This window comes from Cygnus atratus, unplaced genomic scaffold (assembly GCF_013377495.2).
Source record: "Cygnus atratus isolate AKBS03 ecotype Queensland, Australia unplaced genomic scaffold, CAtr_DNAZoo_HiC_assembly HiC_scaffold_193, whole genome shotgun sequence".
Taxonomy (NCBI): Eukaryota; Metazoa; Chordata; class Aves; order Anseriformes; family Anatidae; genus Cygnus; species Cygnus atratus.
This window is the reverse complement of record NW_026109786.1, coordinates 4809-25000: the sequence shown is the minus strand read 5'-3', so window position 1 is coordinate 25000 and position 20192 is coordinate 4809. Positions and strand designations below refer to the sequence as shown.

Genomic DNA, 20192 nt, shown 5'->3' with positions numbered 1-20192 from the left:
GGAGGGGGGCAAGGAGAGGAGCGGGGCTGGCAGAGGCTCCTGGCAGCACCGCACCGGGGGCCAGCACCCCCAGCAGGCCCAGCCCCACGCAGAGCGGTGCCGACAGAGCCTGACCTGGTTCAGCCCTGGGGGTGCAGGACTCAGGGGAGCTGGGCTGGGCAGCACTGCAGCGCCCACCGGCCGCCCTCGCCATCAAACACGCCGGGTGCTTTCAAGGGTCTCCCAACCCTGGGGACCCTGCAGTGGGCACGGCACATCGCTGCCATCCCAAGTGGCTCCGGCTGCGCCCAGCAGTGGTGCCCACTGGCGAGGGGCACAGGTGGCAGCGCCCCAGCTCCCAGCCATGTCCCAGGGCTGCGGCACCCGGCGGCTCCTGCACGAACCCGGGGCACAGACGAGGCATCGCCTGCCCGGCCCCCTGCCTGCTGTGTGCCACACACCCCGTGCACACAGGTCCCTGTGCCCCGAGTCCTGCCAGCATGCCTGCAACACCCAGGAGCGAGCCAGCGAGCTGCAGGCAGCCCCTCACCCCCATCACCTATAGATAGGGCTGGGGTGCGCACGTACCCCCAGCACCCACCCCACTGCGTGGGGACCAGTGCCCCCGCTGCTGGGAGGGGATGGCTGCCCTGAGCCCTCGCTCTTGCCCCACCACGCCGCACTTACTGTCCTGGAGCCATCGGCGCGGGGGTCCCCATGCCCCAGGGTGGCACCCGCCTGAGCTGCGTCCTCGGGGAGTGGCTTGGCCGGGCGGCAGTGGGGTGTGGGTGCTGCCGGGGCGGCCCAGGGCTGCGTGGCCCTGATAAGCTCAGCCTGAGCCCCGTGAAGGAATTCCAAGAATTCAGCTGGGCTCATCGCTGGCCTGGGTTCAATGACCCGTTCCCAGCCCCCCCACGCCACCCATCGCCCTGCTGCCAATGGCTCCCACGCCTGCACAGCCTCCGTGCCCTTGGCCCACGGCCCGCGGTGCACACCAACGAGCAATGCACCGGCACAGCAGCGTGCCGGGGCACCAACGCACCCGTGTGCCAAGGCAGCGAGGTGCTGTGCGTTGCAGCACTGTGTTGGCGTGCTAATGCACCAGTGCCCCCTCCTCTGGGCACCCTCTGCCTCTCCACAGACACAACTGTGGTGCTGAAGAGCCCCGAAACCCCAAAGAGCAGGGGGGTGTCAGCCGCTCTTCTCCTGCCCTGGCTCTGTGGCCAGGTTCTCCCCACGGAGGAGCACAAACAGGGGAAGAGCTTGCGCTGCTTCCCTGCGAGCAGGCAGCTCCCAGCAGGGAGGTGGCGTAGGGGCACAGCCAGTTGGCCACCAGTGTCCCCGCTGCGCCGGCAGCTGCGTGGGTGCAGGGCCGGGTGCCGCAGCCTGGCCCCGGGGTGCTGCCGGGAGCCGTGCGGAGGAGCCCGCAGGCTGAGCAAACAGCAGGGAGTCGCTGCTCCGGCAGCTCGCACTCTCCTGTTTACACCGCGGGGCCTCTCCCGGCCCAGCTTTCCCCGTGCCAGCTGCCTGATAACCCCCTGTTTGCGCAGGCAGGGCTGGGGCCTCGCTGCCGTGGCAGCCCTGGTGCTCCCGGCCCTGCTGCCCCTCGGCCCTCATCCTGCCTGGGGACCAAAGCAGCTCCGTCAGCAGGGAGCAGCCCCTGTGCCGGATACGGAAACCTCAAGCCACTGTATCCGACGGGCGAGGACAGGACCCACGGTGGCTGCAACGCTCCTGGTGCCCTGGGCCACAGATGCCGGAGCCCGGCAGAGCGGCAGCGCCGCCAGCAGCCAGCACCGAGGGCACCCTGCCCTGCCTGGCACCAGGCGTCATGGCCAGCCTGGGTGGTACCCCCTGTGCCACCGTGCTCTGCCCTTCGCTGAGCCTGCACCTGGGGCAGGATGTCCCCATCCTCGTCCTGTGGCCCCATCCTCGTCCTGCGGCCCCTGCCACAGCCCCGCGCCCCACTGGACCCCGCTCCCCTCGCGCAGCCCATCCCGGCCTCGGCTGCCGGCCCCAGGCCCGAGCAGGGCACGGGTGTAAATCCCGACTCGCCCCAGCTGTGGGGCACTGGGAAACCCAACTCACCCCTGCCTGGCCTGTGGGCGCCCCGTCCCGCTCTGCGGCTCCTGTGGGAGAGCAGCCGGCACCTGCTGGGCACAGGGATGGTGGCTTCGGTGCGGCCACCGGCGGCTGTGCGTTTCCGGGAGGGAGCGCGGTGCCTGTTTTACCCTGGGGCTGAGACAAAGTCCACGCCAGTGGCCACGGAGCACGGGCGAGCACCACACCCTGCAGCGGGCGCGGATGTGTGCACAGCCCGGGGCTGGCACCGGGCAGCTCTGCGAGAGGGCAGAGCCGGGGCCCCATTGCCCAGAATGAACCCTGGGATCCCAGCACCAGCGCTGCCCTCCCTGAGCCCAGCTCTGTGGGACCCCCACCAGCCTGGAGGTGGGCAGAGACCCTCGGCTGCACAGCGGTGGCCCCCAGGGGTCCCTGACCCCAGCACTGTCCCCTTGGGACAAGCAGGAACCCAGGCTGCCACATCTTCACCTGTGCGTGCCTGCCAGCACCGCAGCAGCATCCCTTTCCTCCCAGCATCCTGGTGCCCACCCTCCCCGTCCCCTGCTGCCGCCTCGGGGACGCGGCGGTGCCGGGATGACAAGCAGGCTGCCCAACCTTACCTGCGCCCTGGGCTCCAGGGTGGCACAGAGGACCTGCCACGGCGGGGTGTACTTGAACATCTCCCTCCTTTGTTGTCACCGTCGCTCTGGGGACAGACACCTCCGTGGCACAGCAGGGGCTGGAGACGCAGGGGGCGAAGGCAGCGTGCCCGCACCCAGCTGGCTGTCACCCTGACCGTGCGCCGCCAGCACCCCGCTGGCAGGAGGGGAGGAAGCAAGGGGATTTATCCTGCAGGGAGACCTGGTGGCGCTGGAGCCCAGCCAGCCAGCACCTCTGCCTCCGCCCCACACAGACTCAGCCCCGGTGCTCCGGGGGAAATAGGGCACTCGGTGCTGGCGTGGGGAGGAGCTGGGGACCCGGGGGCACTGGCACAGCCCCGCTGCCAGCACAGCACGGGAACGCTGCCAAGCCAAGGAGGGCTGCTACCAGCAGTGGCAACACGAATGCCCCTGCCCGTGACCCTTGCACTCGTGAAATGGGTGGAGGGGAGAGGCTGACGGGAAGCCTCTGGGCAGGGGCAAGAGGAGATGGAGCCGAGGCAGCGTGGCTGGGGAGCAGCTCGGGGTGCCTGGGGAGACGGGGCCAGACCCCGCTCCAGACCCCGCTGGTGCACCAGGCCTCTACCCCATGGTGCTCGGTGGGGATGGACCCAACCTCTGGCCACCGTCCCCTCCCCAGCACCCCACTCCCGGCCCCTTCCCACCCCGTGCCCAGCGCCCACGTCAGGGTGCTGAGCGCAGGCGAGCGGTGCCCCGGCCGAGGTGGTCCCCAGGCAGAGGCAGAGGCGCCAGGCTGGTTATTCACACAGTTTATTTGCTCAGTTCGGGTGTCTTACAAACAACAGGGGGGCCGGGGAGGGGGGGGAACTTCAAACGGCTTCGTCACAAGTAAAAAGCACGGGGGGGCGCGGGAAGTGCACTTCAGCTGAGCCAGGTGGGGGGACGGCGCGGGGCTCGCCGGGATGGGGCTGGGGCACGGCCGGGCTCCTCGCTGCTGCTGCCCCCTGACAGCCCCAGCCCCACGGGGGCCTGATCCTGATCCTGCCTCTGCCAGGGGCCAATGCTGGGTCCAAAGGCAACCGGGGGGCTGGGGGTGCCGAGGGTGGCAGGGGGCCTAGTTTGGGATCAGCACCCGGGGAGGGGGTGGCAGGAGGTGACATGAAACCCCGTGGGGGACCCGGCCCTGAACCCCAGGGATTAATGGGGCAGATGCCCCCCAGCATCCAGCCCCAGCACCCCACGTCACACACGCCCTAGGACTGGGGGTCTCCTGGCCGTGTCACTGCCGGTGGCAGGAGAGGCTCTCCCCTTGCCCCGATGGGGCTCTGCCCCCCCCAGAGGCTTTTGGCGCACGGCTGGGGCTCAGGGACAGGCCCCCCCCCCAGGAGACCCCACACTGCAGCACTGCCAGCCCCCACATCCCCCCACAGCCTCTGGCCCCTGCTCCCTGCCCCGCAGACACAGTCGGGGTAAAACCACAGCCTCGGTGGCACTGGGGCGGCAGCTGGGACGTCGCAGCAGGGCCCCCGGCGCACCCGGCTTTGTGCTGCAGCAAGGACCCACTCGGACCAGGACCTCGGGGACCGGGCTGGGGGGGGACGGGGGCTCCTAGCAGGAGCCCTGCCCGCGCTGGCTGCTTTGCCAGCAGCTCCCAGGGTTTGGGCCAGGCTCAGCACCCAGGGGTGCCCGGCTGGCCATGGTGGAGCCCCCCCTGCTGCCCCAGAAGGTCTCGGTGGGGAGGAAACGCTAATGCTGGTGGTGAAATCCCCGCCAATGGGCTGGGGCGTGGGGCAGGGGAGCAGGGAGGCTGCTGGCGGTCCTGGCACGGGGCTACGGCCCCGACCTTCACCACCAGGGCATGGAGACAGCGTCCCAGGGACACCCTGCGCAGGACACCAGTCCCCCCAGCAGGCCCCAGTCCCAGCACCTGGGGTGAACTGGGCTGGGGACCTGACACTGGTCACCCACAAACTGGCTCTGCAAAGCTGCCACGGCCAGGACAGCTCCGGCTGCAGCTGCCTGGGGCCAGGAGGATGTGGTGAGGGCGCGGGGGCCACCCCAGGGCAGGGTTGGGGGGCGCTGGGCCACCCTCCCGCTGCTGCGGGGTGTCACAGGCAGGTCCAAGCCCCGATCCCATCCCTGTGGGCTGGGACCCCCTGCTCCCCCTCTGCTCGCTGCCCTCATGGGCTGCCCCCAGCCATCGCCGCCCCCCCGGGTGGGCAGTGGGCACCCAGACGCGGCCCCGCTCACCTCCCCTCGGGTGCTGGAGCCCAGTGACACCGGCAGGGCAGCTGAGGTGTTGGAACGGCCCCGCAGCAGCAGTGGTGGCGTCGGTACCTGGCCGGTGGCTGCCGTCACCACGAGCAGCAGGGTGAGGAGCTCCCACACGGAGAGAGTCCAGGAGAGTGCAGCCAGGCTCCCTGCCTGGACCCAGCCTGCGCCCGCCCCGTGGGAGCTGCGCCTGGTCCACGGCACCCTGCGCACTCCCGGCACCGCACCGACAGCCCGGCCGAGCCCAGCATCACGGAGCCAACGATGGCCAAGCCCCCGGGATGGAGCCGGGCCGGGGATGTGCTGGAGAGACGGCGCTGGAGGTGCAGGGGAAGGGCTGGCGGGGGGCTTTGCGCCGTGCCTGCCGCGGGCTGGGTGACCACGGGTCCTGCCAGCTGCTGGACTTGTCTCTGTCCCCTGGCCCGGCCGGCGAACGTCTTCCAACGGCGGGTGGGAAATTGCTGGAGGAAGGAGGGAAATGCTCCCGGTGTCTGTGCCGGGGTGAGGCAGGGCCGTGGGGAGGGGCAGGCGAAACGTGGGGCATGGGGGGGGGGGTCTCTAATAAATATCACACGCAGCACTGGGGGTGTTGCACGGAGCGGGCGTTGGACAGATGGGGCGAGCGATGCCACGGCCTCGGCGTGCTGCCGCCTTTGGTAGGCTTTACAAACACCGCGTTGGATTTCCCCAGTTCTTAAGAAAAAAGGGGGCTGTGTCTGGCCAGTAAATAACCCTGTGTCCTGCGGGGCCGCGGGCCTGGGGAGCGGGGGCGGAGGGGCTCGGCGGGGGCAGCCTGCTCTCGCCGGCCGCGGGGCTCACATCACCGTGCAGCATTTGCAGCGCTGCTTCTTCGCGTCCATGTCCTGCTCGGCCTCCTTGGCTTCCGTGGCGTTGGTGCCCAGCTTCTGCCCGCCCGGGGCCTCCTCCCCCTGCGGCAGGGCGGCCGCAGGCTCCAGCGCCGTGCCGTTGGGCGGTGCGTGGTCCTTGCACGCCGGCTCCGGCTTGCTCTCGGCGTCCTCGATCACCACCAGCTCAGCCTTGATGGTGCCCTCCAGCCCCAGCACCTTCTTGGTCTCGTTCTCGTCTTCCACGTTCTGGTAGCCCATGAAGATCATGGTGACCGGCTGCTCCCGGCTCGGCTCCGCGCCCTCGCCCGGCAGCAGCGCCGTGGAGTTTTCCCGCGGCTTCGCCTGCAGCCCCGTGATCTCCCTGCGCGGCGTCGGCTTCTGGCTGGACGGGGCGCTGCCGGGCGCCTCCTCGCCCGCCTTGGCCTCGCTCAGGGTCACCTCATCTGCCTTGTGAAGGAGCTCGTCGACCTCCGAGGAGCTGAGCGGGTGGGCCCCGTTCTGCAGGGCCCCAGCCTCGGCGCTCACCGCGTGCACCACTGCGGGGACAAGAGGAGGAGGTGAGGGGTGGCGGGGAGGGGGCTCAGACTGCACCAGGACGAGCCCCGCTCGTGCAGCCCAGCTCCCCCGTGCCACCCCCTTGCCCCCAGGCCAGGCTCACCTCCTGGCGGCCCCCAGCCCTCCCAGCCCCTGCTCCATGCAGCGAGTGGAGTGGCTGCACCAACGGCACCACCCGAGGAGCCGCTCCCAGCCCTTGGCACCTCTGAACCCAGGCCCCGGGCCGAGGCGATGCTTTGCAGCAGGTCCCCGCTGCCGCCTGCCAGCCCCGAGCTGAGCACCCCGTCCCACTGCGCCCCGGTGCCCACAGTGCCTGGTGGCCCCGTGCCCATGGAGGGACGGGGTCTTCTGCTGCTGGTGCGCAGCGCATGAGCACTCGCAGCGCTGCAGGGCAGGCGGAGCTGTGCTCGGCAGTGAGGGATGCACCCAGCGCATCGCATTTTCCACTTGACTTGGAGCATCATGTGATGATCAGTGCAACAGCCACGGAACGCAGTCAGACGAGCGATAACAGATAATGACCGGGCCAGGCAGGGCTGGCTCGGCCGGGAGTGACCTGGGCTGCTCACTGCCGAGGGGGCTCCTCGGCACCTCCTTGGGAACGGGGGGTCCTGGGCCCCCGGGCAGTGCAGGGTCCCGCTGTGCTGAGGCAGGTGACTGATAGAGGTGGTGGAAGTGACGGAGGTGGCGGTGACAGTCCCTCCCTCCACAGGTAGGACGTGGTGGAGCAGGGCCAGCTGCGGTCAGCCCATGGAGCCCAGGGTCTGCTCAGCCACCGCAGCTCCCGGTCGTATTCCGCAGCTCCGTGGTCAGTCCTCGCTGCTGACACAGCTGTCCCTCGGTGCCACCAGCACCATCAAAGCAGGTTCCTGGGTGGCCCCAAAAGCAGGCACTGGTCCCTAAAACTGCTTCTTCCCTGCACCCAGGGGACGGGCTCTGTGCTGCCAGCCTGCGCAGCTCCACTGCGCAGGGTCGCAGGGATCCCCAGCAGCCCAGCTGCTCAGCCCCATCCTGTCCCTGGATGGGAGGTGCCCATGACACCAGACCGACATGATGCCAGTGCCATCGCCTCGCTGGTGAGATGTGCTCCTGGGGCTCTGGATGCAGCAGATCCTCTTCCGTGCTCCCCATCGGCACAGGGACTTGACGTGCAAACCCGGGCTGGCCCCTCAGGACCGTCCACACCACGGTGCTGGGATGGCTCCCACGCCGGGCTGGCTGGGGCACAGGACGGGCTGTCGAGGGCTTGCCCTGAGCTAGTTCCCCTGTGGAGCCGGTGAAGGCAGCAGGAGCTGCCCCGGCTCTTCCTCACCCTGGTGCCCATGGGATGCTCAGGCAGCTGGTCCCTCGTCCCCTGCCCTTTGCTCCTGACGCCTGCCAGCGGTGCGGGACGGGGCCGTACCTTTTAGCTCATCCTCGTACACTTTGACCCCTTGCAGACAATGGTTCTGGGGGAGAAGGGTGGTGCTGGACAGGACCTTGGTCTCCCCAGTAACTCTGTCCTTCTCCACTGTGATCTCCACTGAGTACATGGCTGGGACACAAAGAGCACAGTGAGCGTTACGGCGGCCCCGGCCCTCCCCAGCCCGTGCTCAGCAGCCAGCAGCGGGCAGGCGCAGCGGCACGGCGCGGTGCTCAGCGGTGCTCAGCGGTGCTCAGCGGCGTTAGCAAGGCAGCAGGCTGCAGCGAGGAGGAGTGAAGGCAGAGGCAGGTGCGACATCCCGGGCACTGCCCTCCTACGGGACCCACGGGGCTCTCACCGTCCTGGTGCTGCCGGCATCCCCTTACCTCCGCGGCTGCTGGGCTGGCCCCAGGAGGCAGCAGGGCCAGCGCCCGCCGCGTCCGTCTGTCCGGCCAGCGAGTGGGGCCAACCGCAGGGGCCTGGGCTTGGGGCCAGGATCACATTCATGGGACGCGGCGCTGAGGGCGCTGGTGCAGGCCGAGGCGGCAGGGCAGCCCCTGTGCTTCGTGGGATGGGTGATCCTCAGCATCGGTCCTTCATCTCCCCGGCTGGTCCCTGCGGGCACCGGGGTCACCTCGGCCCGGCGGCGCTTGGCTCCATGGGCACAGAGCTGGGTTCTTCCCAGTGCCTCAGCCCGGTCTGAGCGTCCCCAGACCAGAGCAAACCTCTCCAGGAGCTCCAGCCCTGTCCCAGCACGGGCGGCTCGGTGCCGGCTGCTGCAGCCCCGCAGCCCCTGCCTGCTCCCAGCGTCTGTGCAAGCTCCCGCAGTCAGGCAGCCCCAGCCCCGGCCCCGCATCTCTCCTCTCCCTCGCACCGAGAAGCCGCAAACAGAGCAGGAGGCAAAGGATGAAACTGGAGCAGAGACATGGAGTAGGGAGGGGAGGGCATGGGGGCCCTGAACAGCAAACCAGCCGCGGGATTCCACTGAACACGAACCCTCCGATGGCAAAGAACCGATATTTTATGCCCTAGGCTTGGAAACTCATGGAGCGGCGGGGATCGTTGGTGGCAGGGCTGCAGGATGGGCTGTGCATTGAGGGCGGTGAGCCACAAGATGCCGCGGGGCGGGAGGAGGGAAGCGACCAGGAGGGAGTGCTTCTCGCGTGGAAGTGGGCACGTACCTGCCTTCATCATGTCGGTGCCTTCCACTGCCTTCATGGGGCTGCTGGAGACCTTCTTGGCTGGGGGTGGAGAGGAGAAGCGAGGCCCTGAGCCAAGATGATCCCCAGCCACCCACGTGCCCCACACACGCCCACGGGATGGCCCCGGGACAGACGGAGCCTCCCGCTGCCACCTGGACGGGCTCCCCCTGCAAGGGGGATGTGGGGTCCAGGGTCACCTACCTACGGCTGTGCCCAGGGGACTCTGCAAAACAGAAGAGCGAGGTTAGGAGCTGCAGGGGACCCACCGCCCCGTGCACCCGGCCCCGGTGGTGAGGCACCAAGCACAGCCCCCCCCAAAACGCAGCCCCTTGCCCCCTCACCCCCTGTCCACCCGGCCCCGCAGGCGGTCGGCCATGCCCACCTTCTGCGCGTTGGGGACGGTCTCTGCCTTCTCCTTGGCTGGCACCGCCGCCACCTCGGCCAGGTTCTCCTTGGTGGACGCCACCGAGCTGCTGTTCTCCAGCGTCTCCAGCTCCTTCTCCAGCCTGGGGGAGGAACCGGGCCGGGGGCTGCACTCAGACCAGGGAGCACGGAGCAGCGACACATACCCAGGGACAGACGGACAGACTGCCACTGAGCCAGCCCCGCAGCGCTGCCCCCCGGCCCCACGGGATGATTAAACCCAGCCCGTGCGCACTGTCAGTGCCATCGGTTGGTGGCACAGAGCGACGCCACCTCATCCACATTTTGCTCCCAGAAGCGCTCACCCCGATCACATTCCCCAGGAAGAAGAGAGCCCCGGCCATCAGCCCGGTGAAGGCCCCATGCGGCCCCCGGAGGTGGCGGGGCCGGGGGAGCCCCCCCGATTTCCCCCACGTCCCCCCGTGTGAATGAGGGCACCTCCGCGCCGCAGCTCCCAGCCTTTGATTCCGTCTCCCCGCGAGCTGCCCTTTCCCTCTGCAGCCTGGAGGAATGCCCCACGCCATTACACGGAAACAAAGGCCCCTTCGCGCCTGGCCCGGCCCTGCTCCCATGCTCAGTAATTAACCGGTAATTAACGGGCGCAGCCAAGGACTGGGTGCATTCCTGCCGGGCTGCCGGGACACTGCCGGGGGGTCCCTGCCCCTCCCACGCCGTCAACGCCCCAGCACAGGGGGGCTGGGAGGGGGCTGCCCCCCCCTCACCTCCTGCCACCGCGACCACCCAAGGGTGCCCAGGGAGCCGGCCCCGCTCATCCTGAGCGCGGTGGCAGCGTGGTGGCAGCACCCGTTGTGTCTGACGTGGGGACCCAGCTGCCCCTTGGCCTCCTGTGTGCCTGGGGGGCTCAGGCATCCTCTGAGCACGTCCCCGGCACCCTGAGGGCTCCCAGGCACCAGCCTGCCCCACCACCCCCAGCCCCGTTACCTCTGGATGGTTTCCTCCAGCTCCTTGGTCTTCACTTCATCCTCCTGCATTTGCTTCTTCATCGCCTCATCCTCCTCGGAGGCAGAGGACGGGGCCCCCTCCAGCAGCCACCTCTCCCGCAGAGCCTTGGACTGGGGAGCAAAGCGGGGGGTCACGGTCCTGCTGCCCCCAAGGCCGGGGGTTCTGGCCCATCCCTGGAGCAGAGGGGGGGGTCCCCAGGGGGGTCCTCACCTTGAGATGCTGCAGCTGCCGCCGGTCATCCTCGAGCTGCCGCCTCTTGTTCTCGATCTCCGTCTGACGTTTCCGCTTCTCCTGCGGGGACGGGACAGCGGCAGAGCCGGGGTCGGCCTGGGGCAGGGGCTGCAGCGGGCACCGTGGGCAGGGGGGCACCTCCATCCCGGAGGGGGGCAGCCTCCGGGCTCGGGTCTGCACGGCTGGAGCCCCTCACCTCGCCTCCGCCCTGCTCCCTCATCCAGCCCCCCCCCCGGGACTGCACCTCACCAGCCCAGTGCTGGGGGAAACTGAGGCACAGAGGGCGCAGAGCACGGGCTCTTTTCGCCTGGCCCTGCTGAGCGAGAGCCGGCCAGCTCCGGGGAATCCAGCCCCGTGCGGCCTCTTCCCCTGGCCCCACCTCGCTGCACATCCTGGGGTCGGTCCAGATTATTTTAGCAGAGTCAGTCCCAATCCCGGGAAGCGTCACTCGCTTTTTTTCCTCCTCTGGCCCCAAACAATTTGCTCTTTGTACAGCGCAGATCGGCCGATAGCGATGGGGATGGGGAGCGGGGAGCTGGCAGCCGGTGGTGGCACCAGGGGCCAGGGAGCTGCTGCGGGGCAGGGGCAGGGAGATGGCAGAGCCTGCACCCCGCAGGGCCAGGTCCTGCACGAGCCCCAGCCCTTGGGGAAGGGCAAAGGGGGGCTCCTCACTCGTTTCCCTCTCCCTCGGGGCTCATCAAGGTGCCACTTCGTTAATTAACCCTCCCAGCCGCCAGCTCTGCCCCTGGTTCAGAGGTGCAGAACCAAGCCCGGAGGGTCCCGGGGGGGGTCACCTCGTTGGGGCCAGGACGTGGGGCCAGCAGCCAGGTGCCCCCTGCTCGCCCGAGGGGACTCACCGCGATGGCCTGCAGCCTCTCCTGCTGAAGGGTGCTGGCCTCCACAGCCCTGCAAGAGAGCACAGAGCGGCCGTGAAGCGCGCGGCTGGCTGAATGGGGACATTGTGCCGCCGGCGGGCCGGACACCGCGCACAGACAAAGGCCGAGCTCTTCCCTTCCGCTGGCTGCTGCCTCCCCTGCCCTTCGCCGCCCCGAAGCCGAGCACTCCTCGCCCCGCACGTCTCCTCCAGGCACCCGTTCCCGCTGTCTGTCCCCTTGCAGGTGGCAGTGACCCCGCGGCACGCGGGTGGACGCAGCACCTATGGAGGTGCCGTTAAACCTGCCTCACACGTCCCATTGCAAGCCCCTTCCTTGGCTGCCCACACCTTTCCTGATCAGTGACCTTTCTGGTGTGTGCGCACAGGCACACGTGTGCAGACACAGACACACCAACGAGCACAGACACACCAACATACACAGACACACGGACGTGCACAGACACACGGCCGCAGCCACACGGCCCTGACGTGCTGCAGAGCACCAGGTGCGGGCGCAGCCGGGCTGGAGACGCCCGCCCGGGGCCCGTCTGCGACCTGGGGAGGCTGCGGTGCCGCCGGGAGCAGGTGGGCTGCGTGCCAGCCGATGCTAACGAAGCGCTGAGCTGCGGCAGTAATTAGGGTGGGAGGCTCGGCGGTGGCGTAAGGCAATGGATCATTGCCATTTGCTTGCCAGAGCAAGGGACGGCGGAGCCCGAGAGGGGGCAGGAGCAAAGGGAGTGAGTCTCGGGGAGAAACGGGCTAAGTGCGTACCCATTTTCTCAGCTCCCAGGAGTTCCTGCCCTGGCTGGGAGCACTGGAGCTGGGGTGGCCAAGGCTCGGGGGACAGTGGGACACCAACCGCCTCCCACAGGTCCTGTCCCTGCACACACCAGGCTGGGCCCGAGGGCTTGCAGCGCTCAGAGCGAGCGCAGACTGTCCTGCCCGCGAGGGACGGAGCGGGGCTGCGGTGGCCCCGAAGCATTCCCAGAGCAACCAGGGACCTGCAAGTGCCACTCGGCTCATCCCCTCCCAACCGCCCTCCGACGGTGCTGTGTTCAGGCTGTTTCCCCTGTCCCCACCCCAAGCAAAACATTTCCATGGCATGCAAAACATCACTGCTTTCCAGAAAGCCCCGGAAAAACAACGGGGACATTTCCTGAAGGGGCCATGGAAAACGTGATGCCCCGCGGTGACCTTCACCTGCTCCCCACACACGGCACCCCCCCGGGGCCGGGCCTGGCCCCATGTCCCGCTGGTGCGAGAGGAGCCCCCCGCCTCTGCCCTCCTCCTCCTCGAAGGCAACGATTCCCCCGCACCCGGATCCTGGCAGCGCATGAAATCAAGGCCAAACAAACAAACCGGGGATGGTGCCGCTTTCGGAGCGGTTATTTTGGTGCAGTTTGAGGTGATGCCGTGACTGCTCTGCACACGCACGCATGCGCTCCCCGCTGTCAGCAGCCTCCATTTGTCAGTGGGCTGGCAGCCCGCCTGCCGTCCCCACGCCGCGCCCGAGCTGGGAAATTAAATACCCAAACCCCAAAGGGAGTCGGAGCGTCTGCAGGTCCCGTTCTCACCCCTGCTCCCTTCGCTGCTGCTCCCTGTCCCGCAGGTAGCGGAGGGCACCAGGGGCCGGCCCCGCTCCCTCCCCGCTGTCCTGACCCCACCGCAGTCCCCGGACCGCCTGCGCCCTGCAGACACCCCTTGGCGGCCGCCCCCCACCCGCGGGCTCTCCGAGGGCCCCCCGCGCCCTCCCCTGCGCCAGCCGTGGGACCAGGCTGGTGGCAGCCCCGCAGCAGCCCCGGGGTGCCCCATGCCAGGGCCGTCCTGCTCCGGGGCCACAGGCACCCTCCGGGCCCGGCTCTCAGCACCCCAGCCTCGGAGGACTTTGGACCAAAGCCCGCTTCTTTCCTGGATCTTGCCCCGTGCAACAGATCCAAACTTTTTCAGTGTTCCTGAAACATTCTGTTCTGCTTTTCCTCCATCCTCTTTATTTTCCATTATTTGCTGAAGCCTCTGCATTCCCGGGGTGAAAGCCAGGAATCTTCCTGGCCCGGGGAAAGACGCAGAACAGGCTGGACGCCCCCTTGCTGCCCCCCCGGCCCCAGCCCCGGGTGCACCCCAGCCCTGCCACAAGGCTCCGGCCGCTCATCCCTCACCTCCAGACCCCGAGAAGGGGCAGGGTGGGGCTGATCCTGGAGCCCCGGGGCCCCTGCCCATGGGGACAGGGCATAGGGACAGAAGGGTGGACCCCCCCTGGTCCCCCAGCCCCCTCCAGCCCCCCAGCCCCTACCCTGCCCCATCCCGGGGGGGGTCACCGCGCTCCACAGGACCCTCAGGGCTGGGGGCTGGTGAGTGGAGCCCCCGGGTGGGCCAGGGCCGTGGTCACCCCAGGCTCCCCCCGAGCAGCCGCTCCCCAGCCCCAGCTGTCCCCGGGGGGCGGCAGCCCAGGGATGAGGGATGAGGGACGAGGGACGAGGGATGAGGGATGGCCGCGCCGAGCCCGGGCGCCCTGGCAACATCGCCATGGCAACAGCGCCCTGGCAACAGCGCCATGGCAACGCGGAAGGGAGGATGCTGTGCCCCGGGGACCGAGGGGGCCCAGCAGCAGGGCTGGGGCCAGGGCGCAGCCGGGCCAAGGACTCAGCACCTCCAAGGCTCCCCGGGAGGCCTCGGCAGCGCCAAGCTCCAGCCTCAGCTGGGGTGCCCAGAGGGGCAGAAAGGGGATCCCAACGGCACCAAGCCAGGGGCTGTCGCCCCACTTGGGAACCACGAGGGCAGAAAAAAAAACAAAGCGACCCCTTCCTCCGCCGCGCCTCATTTCACCCGGTCTCTTGAGCTCCTGCAAACAGGTTCATGCTTCGCCCGGTGCCCGCTGCGCGCACGTCCCAGCCCTGCCCATCCCGGGGCAGCTCCTCCAGCCGGTTCTGATGCGCCTCGTGGCCGTGGCACAACAAATGAGGTCGCTGGGACCAGGGGCACAGACAGCACCGGGGGAACTCCCCCTGCTACGGCAGCAGTCCTCGGGCAGAGCCACGCGCCCACGTGTGAGCACACGCGCCCCGAGCACGCACCGCGCTCCCTGCCTGGCTCTCCAGCTCTTTCCAGCCCTGCTGATGCCGCTGTTTCCACCATCACAAGGGAAGCCCGTGACCTTTTGTCTCCTCCCCGCCTGACATGAAACAATAATGTTTATTTGCCTTCCTCTGTTTTTTCCCATTAGCTCATCCAAATGTGCGAAGAGCCGTTTCAAGCTGCTCCTCCGCTCCCCTGACCTCCGCTCCGTTCCCACCCGCTCAGCTCCGAGCCAGAGCGGAGGGCAGGGAGAGGCCCTGGCGAGACGGGCCCTGGTGCGGGGCCCAGCACGGGTGCAAGCGGCGGCAGCACAGGCAGACATGCAGGAGCGGTGCTGGTTTACACCAACAGCCAGACCCCCGGGGAAAGCAGGCCCCGAGTGCTGCTGCCGTGGGGCAGCTGCGAGCCCCCCAAAGCACTGCTGTGGGCAGCGGGGCCGCCCTCGAACACCCTCACCCGTAGCAGGGTGTGGAGGGGAGGGGGCTGCAGCAGCCCAGGGCCAACAGCCATCGACAGCGAAGGCAAATAAATCATCGGCCAGCGGGCTGGGGCGGGAAGGGACAAGGCTCCCCGTGACAGCGAGGAGAGGCTGGGCCTCCGCTGCGCGCAGCCGGGCTGCTCTGAGCCCTGCGGGTGCCCGCGGGCTGCGCGGCCCCGTCCGGAGCCGCTGCCTGGGGAGGGGACGGGACCGAGGAGGGGAGGCAGGAGGAGGGGTGGCAGCTCCCGAAAACGCAGGACGCATTAGAGCAGCAGAGCTGCCTGATTGATTCCTGGGGCTGAGACGTGGGCTGGGAGTGCCAGGAGAAAATGGATCCTATGAATATTTGATGAACGGAGGCTCAAGGAGAGAGTTTGATTGGAAAATTACAGATCTTTCAAACAATGGTTCAAGTGCCCTCCAAACACTTGGGTTTCCAGCTCCCTTCCAGTTAGAGGAGCAAGGCTCCACTAGGAAACACCCACACGGTTTATGAATGAGAGCAGAGCCTGCCTCCCCCCAGGCAGCCCAGCAGCTCCAGCACCACCCGGGGACGTGGCGCTCGGCTCCAGCCACCCCGGCGGCGTCACGTTGTCCCTGGTCCTCGCTCCTTCGAGGCACCGCAGCTTTGCCACACCAACGCTATGAAGATGAGGGCACGTGAGGCTCCATGCATCCAGTGGGGATGTGGTTCATGTGCAGAGCCCTAGCAGGACACCAAGCCCCAAGCCAGCACCCGCAGCCCCCAGCGAGGAGCTCCGTCCTCACACCACATCCAGCGCCTCCGCACTAGGAAGCACCTGCCTGGAGCAGGTCCAGCCCAGGCTCCCCTCCCCGACGGGAGCTCCAGGGCTGCTGGAGGCCTCATCCTCATCCCCTGGGACTGTCTGGGGCCTGAGGGGCTCGCTCTCCTCCCAGTGGGTGGAGTGGTAAGTACAGACTCCGAAGATCAGGCTCCCCGTCACCACCTCTGCCTCCAGTCCTGAGCTCTGCACCCTCCCTCAGGCCTGTCCTGACCCCTCAGACCTGTGCACGTCCTTTCCACGTCCCAGCCTTGTTCTTTGGCTCCCACCAGTGCAGGGGACCCAGGAGAGGCTTCCCCAGGCAGAGCCCCCTGCCCGCCCACCCCAGCTCCACTGCAGCCACTTCCAGTGCCAAAGCCCATCTGGCCGAGCCCCGCGCGGTGCGGAAGGCGTGAGCTGCCCCCCCAGCGCAGGGGAAAGTGGCTATTTCTGGCCAGGAACCAGGAGAGCTAGCGGCAGCAGTTTCCCAAGGAAACCTGCTCTTGCTCCAGTTCCTGCCCAGCCTGGCGCACTTGAGGGCTGCGCCACGGGGCCGCATCTAGCGGCTGCGGGCCGAGCTCCGAGCCCCGGTTCCTGGCACGGGGGCTGCGGTGCCATTGTGCGGCTGTCTGTGGCCGAGCTTTATGGCTTCCTCCAGGACATTTGGGAACCACGGTGGACTGGGTTTTGCTTCACCACAGAGGCACATGGAGGGGAGAGCAGGACCCTGAGTCCCACCCAGCGGGAGAGCCCCCAGGTTACCGCCAGGGCTGAAATCTCCCTCCTCCTCCTCCTCCTCCTCCTCCTCCTCCTCTTCCTCCTCCTCAAGGCTATCGGCTCCTGATCAGGGCTGGGGACGATGGGGAAGGGCAGGACCAAGAGAGCACCCAGCTTCCGAGGAGGCCAGAAGCCTGGGGGAGGCACAGCAAGGCGCAGGGAAGAGCTATCAGAGCAGCCAGAAGTGGAGATGCAAAATCTCCAGCTACTCAACAGCATCAATAGCAGGAGCAGAGGACAGAAAAGCAGCCCCTATGGGACCAGCAGAGCCTCTATAAGAGCTGGAAGCTTTTAGCCAAACCTCCCTTGGCACCAGAAGCTCGCAGCGGCCAGCACCCTCCTCCAGCTGCTGCCAATGCCAAGGAAAGGCAAGAGCCAACCCAAGCCCAGAGCATGCTCCCCAGCACACATTAGCAGCCGCAGAGCCAGGCCTAGGTCCAGGGAGTGCTTTGCCATGGGCCTCTCCTGACCCGGGGCTTTCCTACGCCCCCATCCCAACGACGAGGGTCTGAATTTAGCAGAGCACAACTGACCCGCGGTGGAAGCCAGTGCAGGAGCGCTGGAGCTATAGGTCTGCTCACACACCCACAGCTGCCCAGGGAAAACACGTGTCGGCATGTCATCCAGCAATAACTTTTGCACATTTATTCCAGCCCAAAATCTCAAGACCCGTCTCCAGAAGAGCCAAACCCTGAGCACCCAGAAGGGGCTGCGCTGAAGCTGCCCAAACAGAAGCCGTGCACACTTGGGTTCTGCTTCACTGCTCAGCCCCATGCTCACCTCTCACCTCCAGGGCACGTTTCCCTCGTGGGGATTTTAGTCAAGAAAAGGAACAATCTGGTATTTCCAGCACACAGACAACAGCCCTGGCACATTCCCAAAGGGCTCCTTGTCCCCCCAGGGGCAGCCAGTGGCGTCTATCCCACAGCCCCCGGTGTCGGAGGGGCTCCAGAGGGAGGAGCAGAGCTGGGAGATGTGGCATGGGGGACCTGGGGACAGGAACTGCTGCCCTGCCCTGTGCTGTCACCAGGCCTGGGGGCTGACCCCCTCCCCATTTCCATCCCAAACATTGCACCCAGGCCTCTGAAACCCTCCCAGGCCCCTGCCGGTGCCTCCCACGCCGCCCTCAGCGAGCCGGAGTCTGACCCCAACAGCAGGCAGCAATCACCCCGACCGCTTCCAGCATCCCCAGCAGGGCTCCCCCAAACCGGGGGGAGCTGGCAGCCGAGCAGGACCAGTCGAGCACCCAGCACCTCATTAGCAGGCAGCCCATTAATCGGTGCAGGGCGAGGCGCTCACAAGGCGCAGGCCCCCAGGCTGGGCTGGATGGATGCCTCTCAAAGCCCCCGGTGCCAAACCCAGGAGATGCCGGGGTCCCCCCCCATGCCGTGGGGGGACCGGAGCCACGGGGAGGGAAGGGAAGGCCTGGGTGTGATGGGGCTGCCCTCGCTGGTACCTGGCGTCGAGCAGCAGCCTGCCCCTCGCTCTCCCGAGGGGCACAGTCAGCACGGGCAGGGTGCCCCCACCTGTGCCCCCCTCTCCCCATCCGCCCGCGGAGCCCCGTGCCCAGCCCGGAGCCAGCCCGCAGGCACCAGCCGAGCGGGGCAGGGCCTCACCGCGGCACACAAAGAGGGTCGGGGCCGGGAGAGCATCCCCGGGCTCGCACGGAGCCGCCCCCGGCAGGAGCCGGGCTGCGAGAAGCCCCCGGGGCTGCCCCCCAGGCCCCTCGCCGAGGGATGGGGCTGCGTGCGCAGGGAGGGGGCCGCGGGCTCCCCGCCACCCACTCGCCCCCAGCCACACGCAGCAGCAACAACAGGTCCGAACCGCCCAAACCGTCGCCCCTCCACCCCCCCGCCGTCAGGGACTCTCCCCCCGCGGCCCCCGCGCCAGCTCCGGGGCCCCCACCGCCGCACCCCGGCACCCCGCGGCGGGGAGGGGCAGGCACCGGGGGCGGCCCCCACCGAGCAGCAGCGGGGGCCGAGCCCCCGGCACCGGGGCGGACGCGGGCCCCGAGGATGGGGGCCCCGAGCCCCCGGTCCCGGGACGCGAGCCCCTGGGACCGGGCGCCCGGCGTCGGGGGACGGGGGGGGGGTGCGAGCCCCGGTTTTGGGGTCCGGGAGCTCCGCACCGGGGGGGGGAGGCGAGCCGCCGGTGTTTCCTCCCCGAGCCCTCGGTACCGCGACCCCGCCGGGGAACGGGGAGGGGGGGTCCGGAGCCCCGGCCCCCGCGGGGCCGCCCCCGCCCCGGCACTGCGGTGCGCGGCACCGGGGGACCCGCGGCCCGGTGCGGGGGTGCCGGGGGGGCGGCCCGGCCCCGGTACTCACTCCATCTTCCAGGCGGGCTCCGCGGGTCGGGGGGGGCCGGGCGAGGCGCGGCGGAGCAGGGCCGGCGGCCGCCGGCGTCCCGGCGCTCAGGGCCCGGCGGGCGGCGGCATCCCCGGCGGGGCTGCGGGATGCGCAGGGATGGCGGGGCCGCGCCGGTGCCGCCGCCTCCCGCACAGCTCCGTCTGCCGGGCGCGGCCCGCCACTGCCGCCGCCCCTCACCCGGCCTCGGGGCGCGGCGCTCCCCGCCCGCCGCCGCCGCCCCCGGGCGCTCCCGCGGCCGCTTTCGGGGTGCGGGGCCCCGAATCGGGCCCGGCTGGGCGGAACCGGGGGGTCGCGGGCGCTGCCGGCTCCTGCCCGAGCCCCCCCCCGCCGGGCTGAGCCCCGCCGCCCCCGGGAGGGGCCCCCCGGTCCTGGCCAAACGCCCCGCTCCCAGCACCCCCGCACAACCCCGAGGGTGCCAACAGGGACCCCCAGCAGGGCCCGGGCTGCCCCCCCTCGGCTCCCTCTTTCCCGCTGACAGTTGCGTTGGGTAAACGCTGGCAAACTGACACAGGAAGCCCGGGCCGAGGCTCAAACCACGGCGGTGTGAAGAAATCTGCCCACTGCGGGGGCGCGAGCTCCTCACCCACCCCGGAGCGAGCCCAGCTCCGCAGCAGGGGCACCCCAACCATGGGACCCCCAACCATGGGACCCCCAACCATGGGACCCCCAACCATGAGACCCCCAGCTCTCAGACCCCTGGCCCTCCCAGCCGGTACCCGCTGGGGATCCGGACCAGGGGCTGCAGCCCCCGTGCATGGGCACAGGCCCAGAGCCAGGCAGCATCCGGGGGGCTGGCAGAGGGCACAGCACGCAGCAGCCAGGCCACCGCCAGTCCTGCGGGCGCTGCCACGTCCTGGGGAGCGTCCCTGGGCCATGGCAGGGCCCTGCTCGCACCCACTGCGCCAAGAACAGGATTTCATCCCGGTTAGCTCAAGGCACGAGAGCAGCCAGGACAGGGCTGGAAGCTGCTCTGCTTTCACTCTTCCTTCCTTAATCCGCTCCCCTCCCAGCAAGCAGCCTCCGCGCTCCAAGGGAGGCTGCCAAGCAGTGCCACAGGCCAGGCTGGCTCCGAAGCCCCGGGGACAGCGAGCCTGAGCACCCCCCCCAGGCCCACAGAGCCCCCACAGCCCCGCAGCATTGCACTCCCCACGCCCCCCACTCCAACGTGATTGCACAAGGCAGCAACACCCCAAGAGGAGGAAACCCGCCAGCATCCGCATGGTGACTGTGCCCACAGCACCCCCCTCCAGGGTTATTTAACCCCCCCCACGCACCCCAGGTGGCCCCA

General features: G+C 69.0%; 1 protein-coding gene across 1 annotated transcript; it reads right to left on the bottom strand.

The window, feature by feature from the left end:
• Positions 1-5598: 5598 nt before the first annotated feature.
• On the bottom strand, positions 5599-18950 carry PALM (paralemmin). The gene is made up of 9 exons (XM_035569941.2): positions 18863-18950; positions 11413-11461; positions 10535-10615; positions 10304-10434; positions 9321-9444; positions 9140-9161; positions 8918-8977; positions 7737-7868; positions 5599-6315 (listed from the first exon to the last, which is right to left on the bottom strand). The coding sequence occupies exons 1-9, from the start codon at positions 18865-18867 to the stop codon at positions 5747-5749; spliced, it is 1173 nt and encodes a 390-aa protein (XP_035425834.1). The 5' UTR covers positions 18868-18950; the 3' UTR covers positions 5599-5746.
• Between the last annotated feature and the right edge of the window lie 1242 nt (positions 18951-20192).

What these genes read in the sequence shown, in the direction of transcription:
- PALM (XM_035569941.2), bottom strand. An exon ending in AGAGGCTGCAGGCCATCGCG is followed by an intron (nt 10,616 to 11,412) that starts GTGAGTCCCCTC and finishes CCGTCCCCGCAG; the next exon opens with GAGAAGCGGAAACGTCAGAC. An exon ending in GGCAGCTGCAGCATCTCAAG is followed by an intron (nt 10,435 to 10,534) that starts GTGAGGACCCCC and finishes TTTGCTCCCCAG; the next exon opens with TCCAAGGCTCTGCGGGAGAG.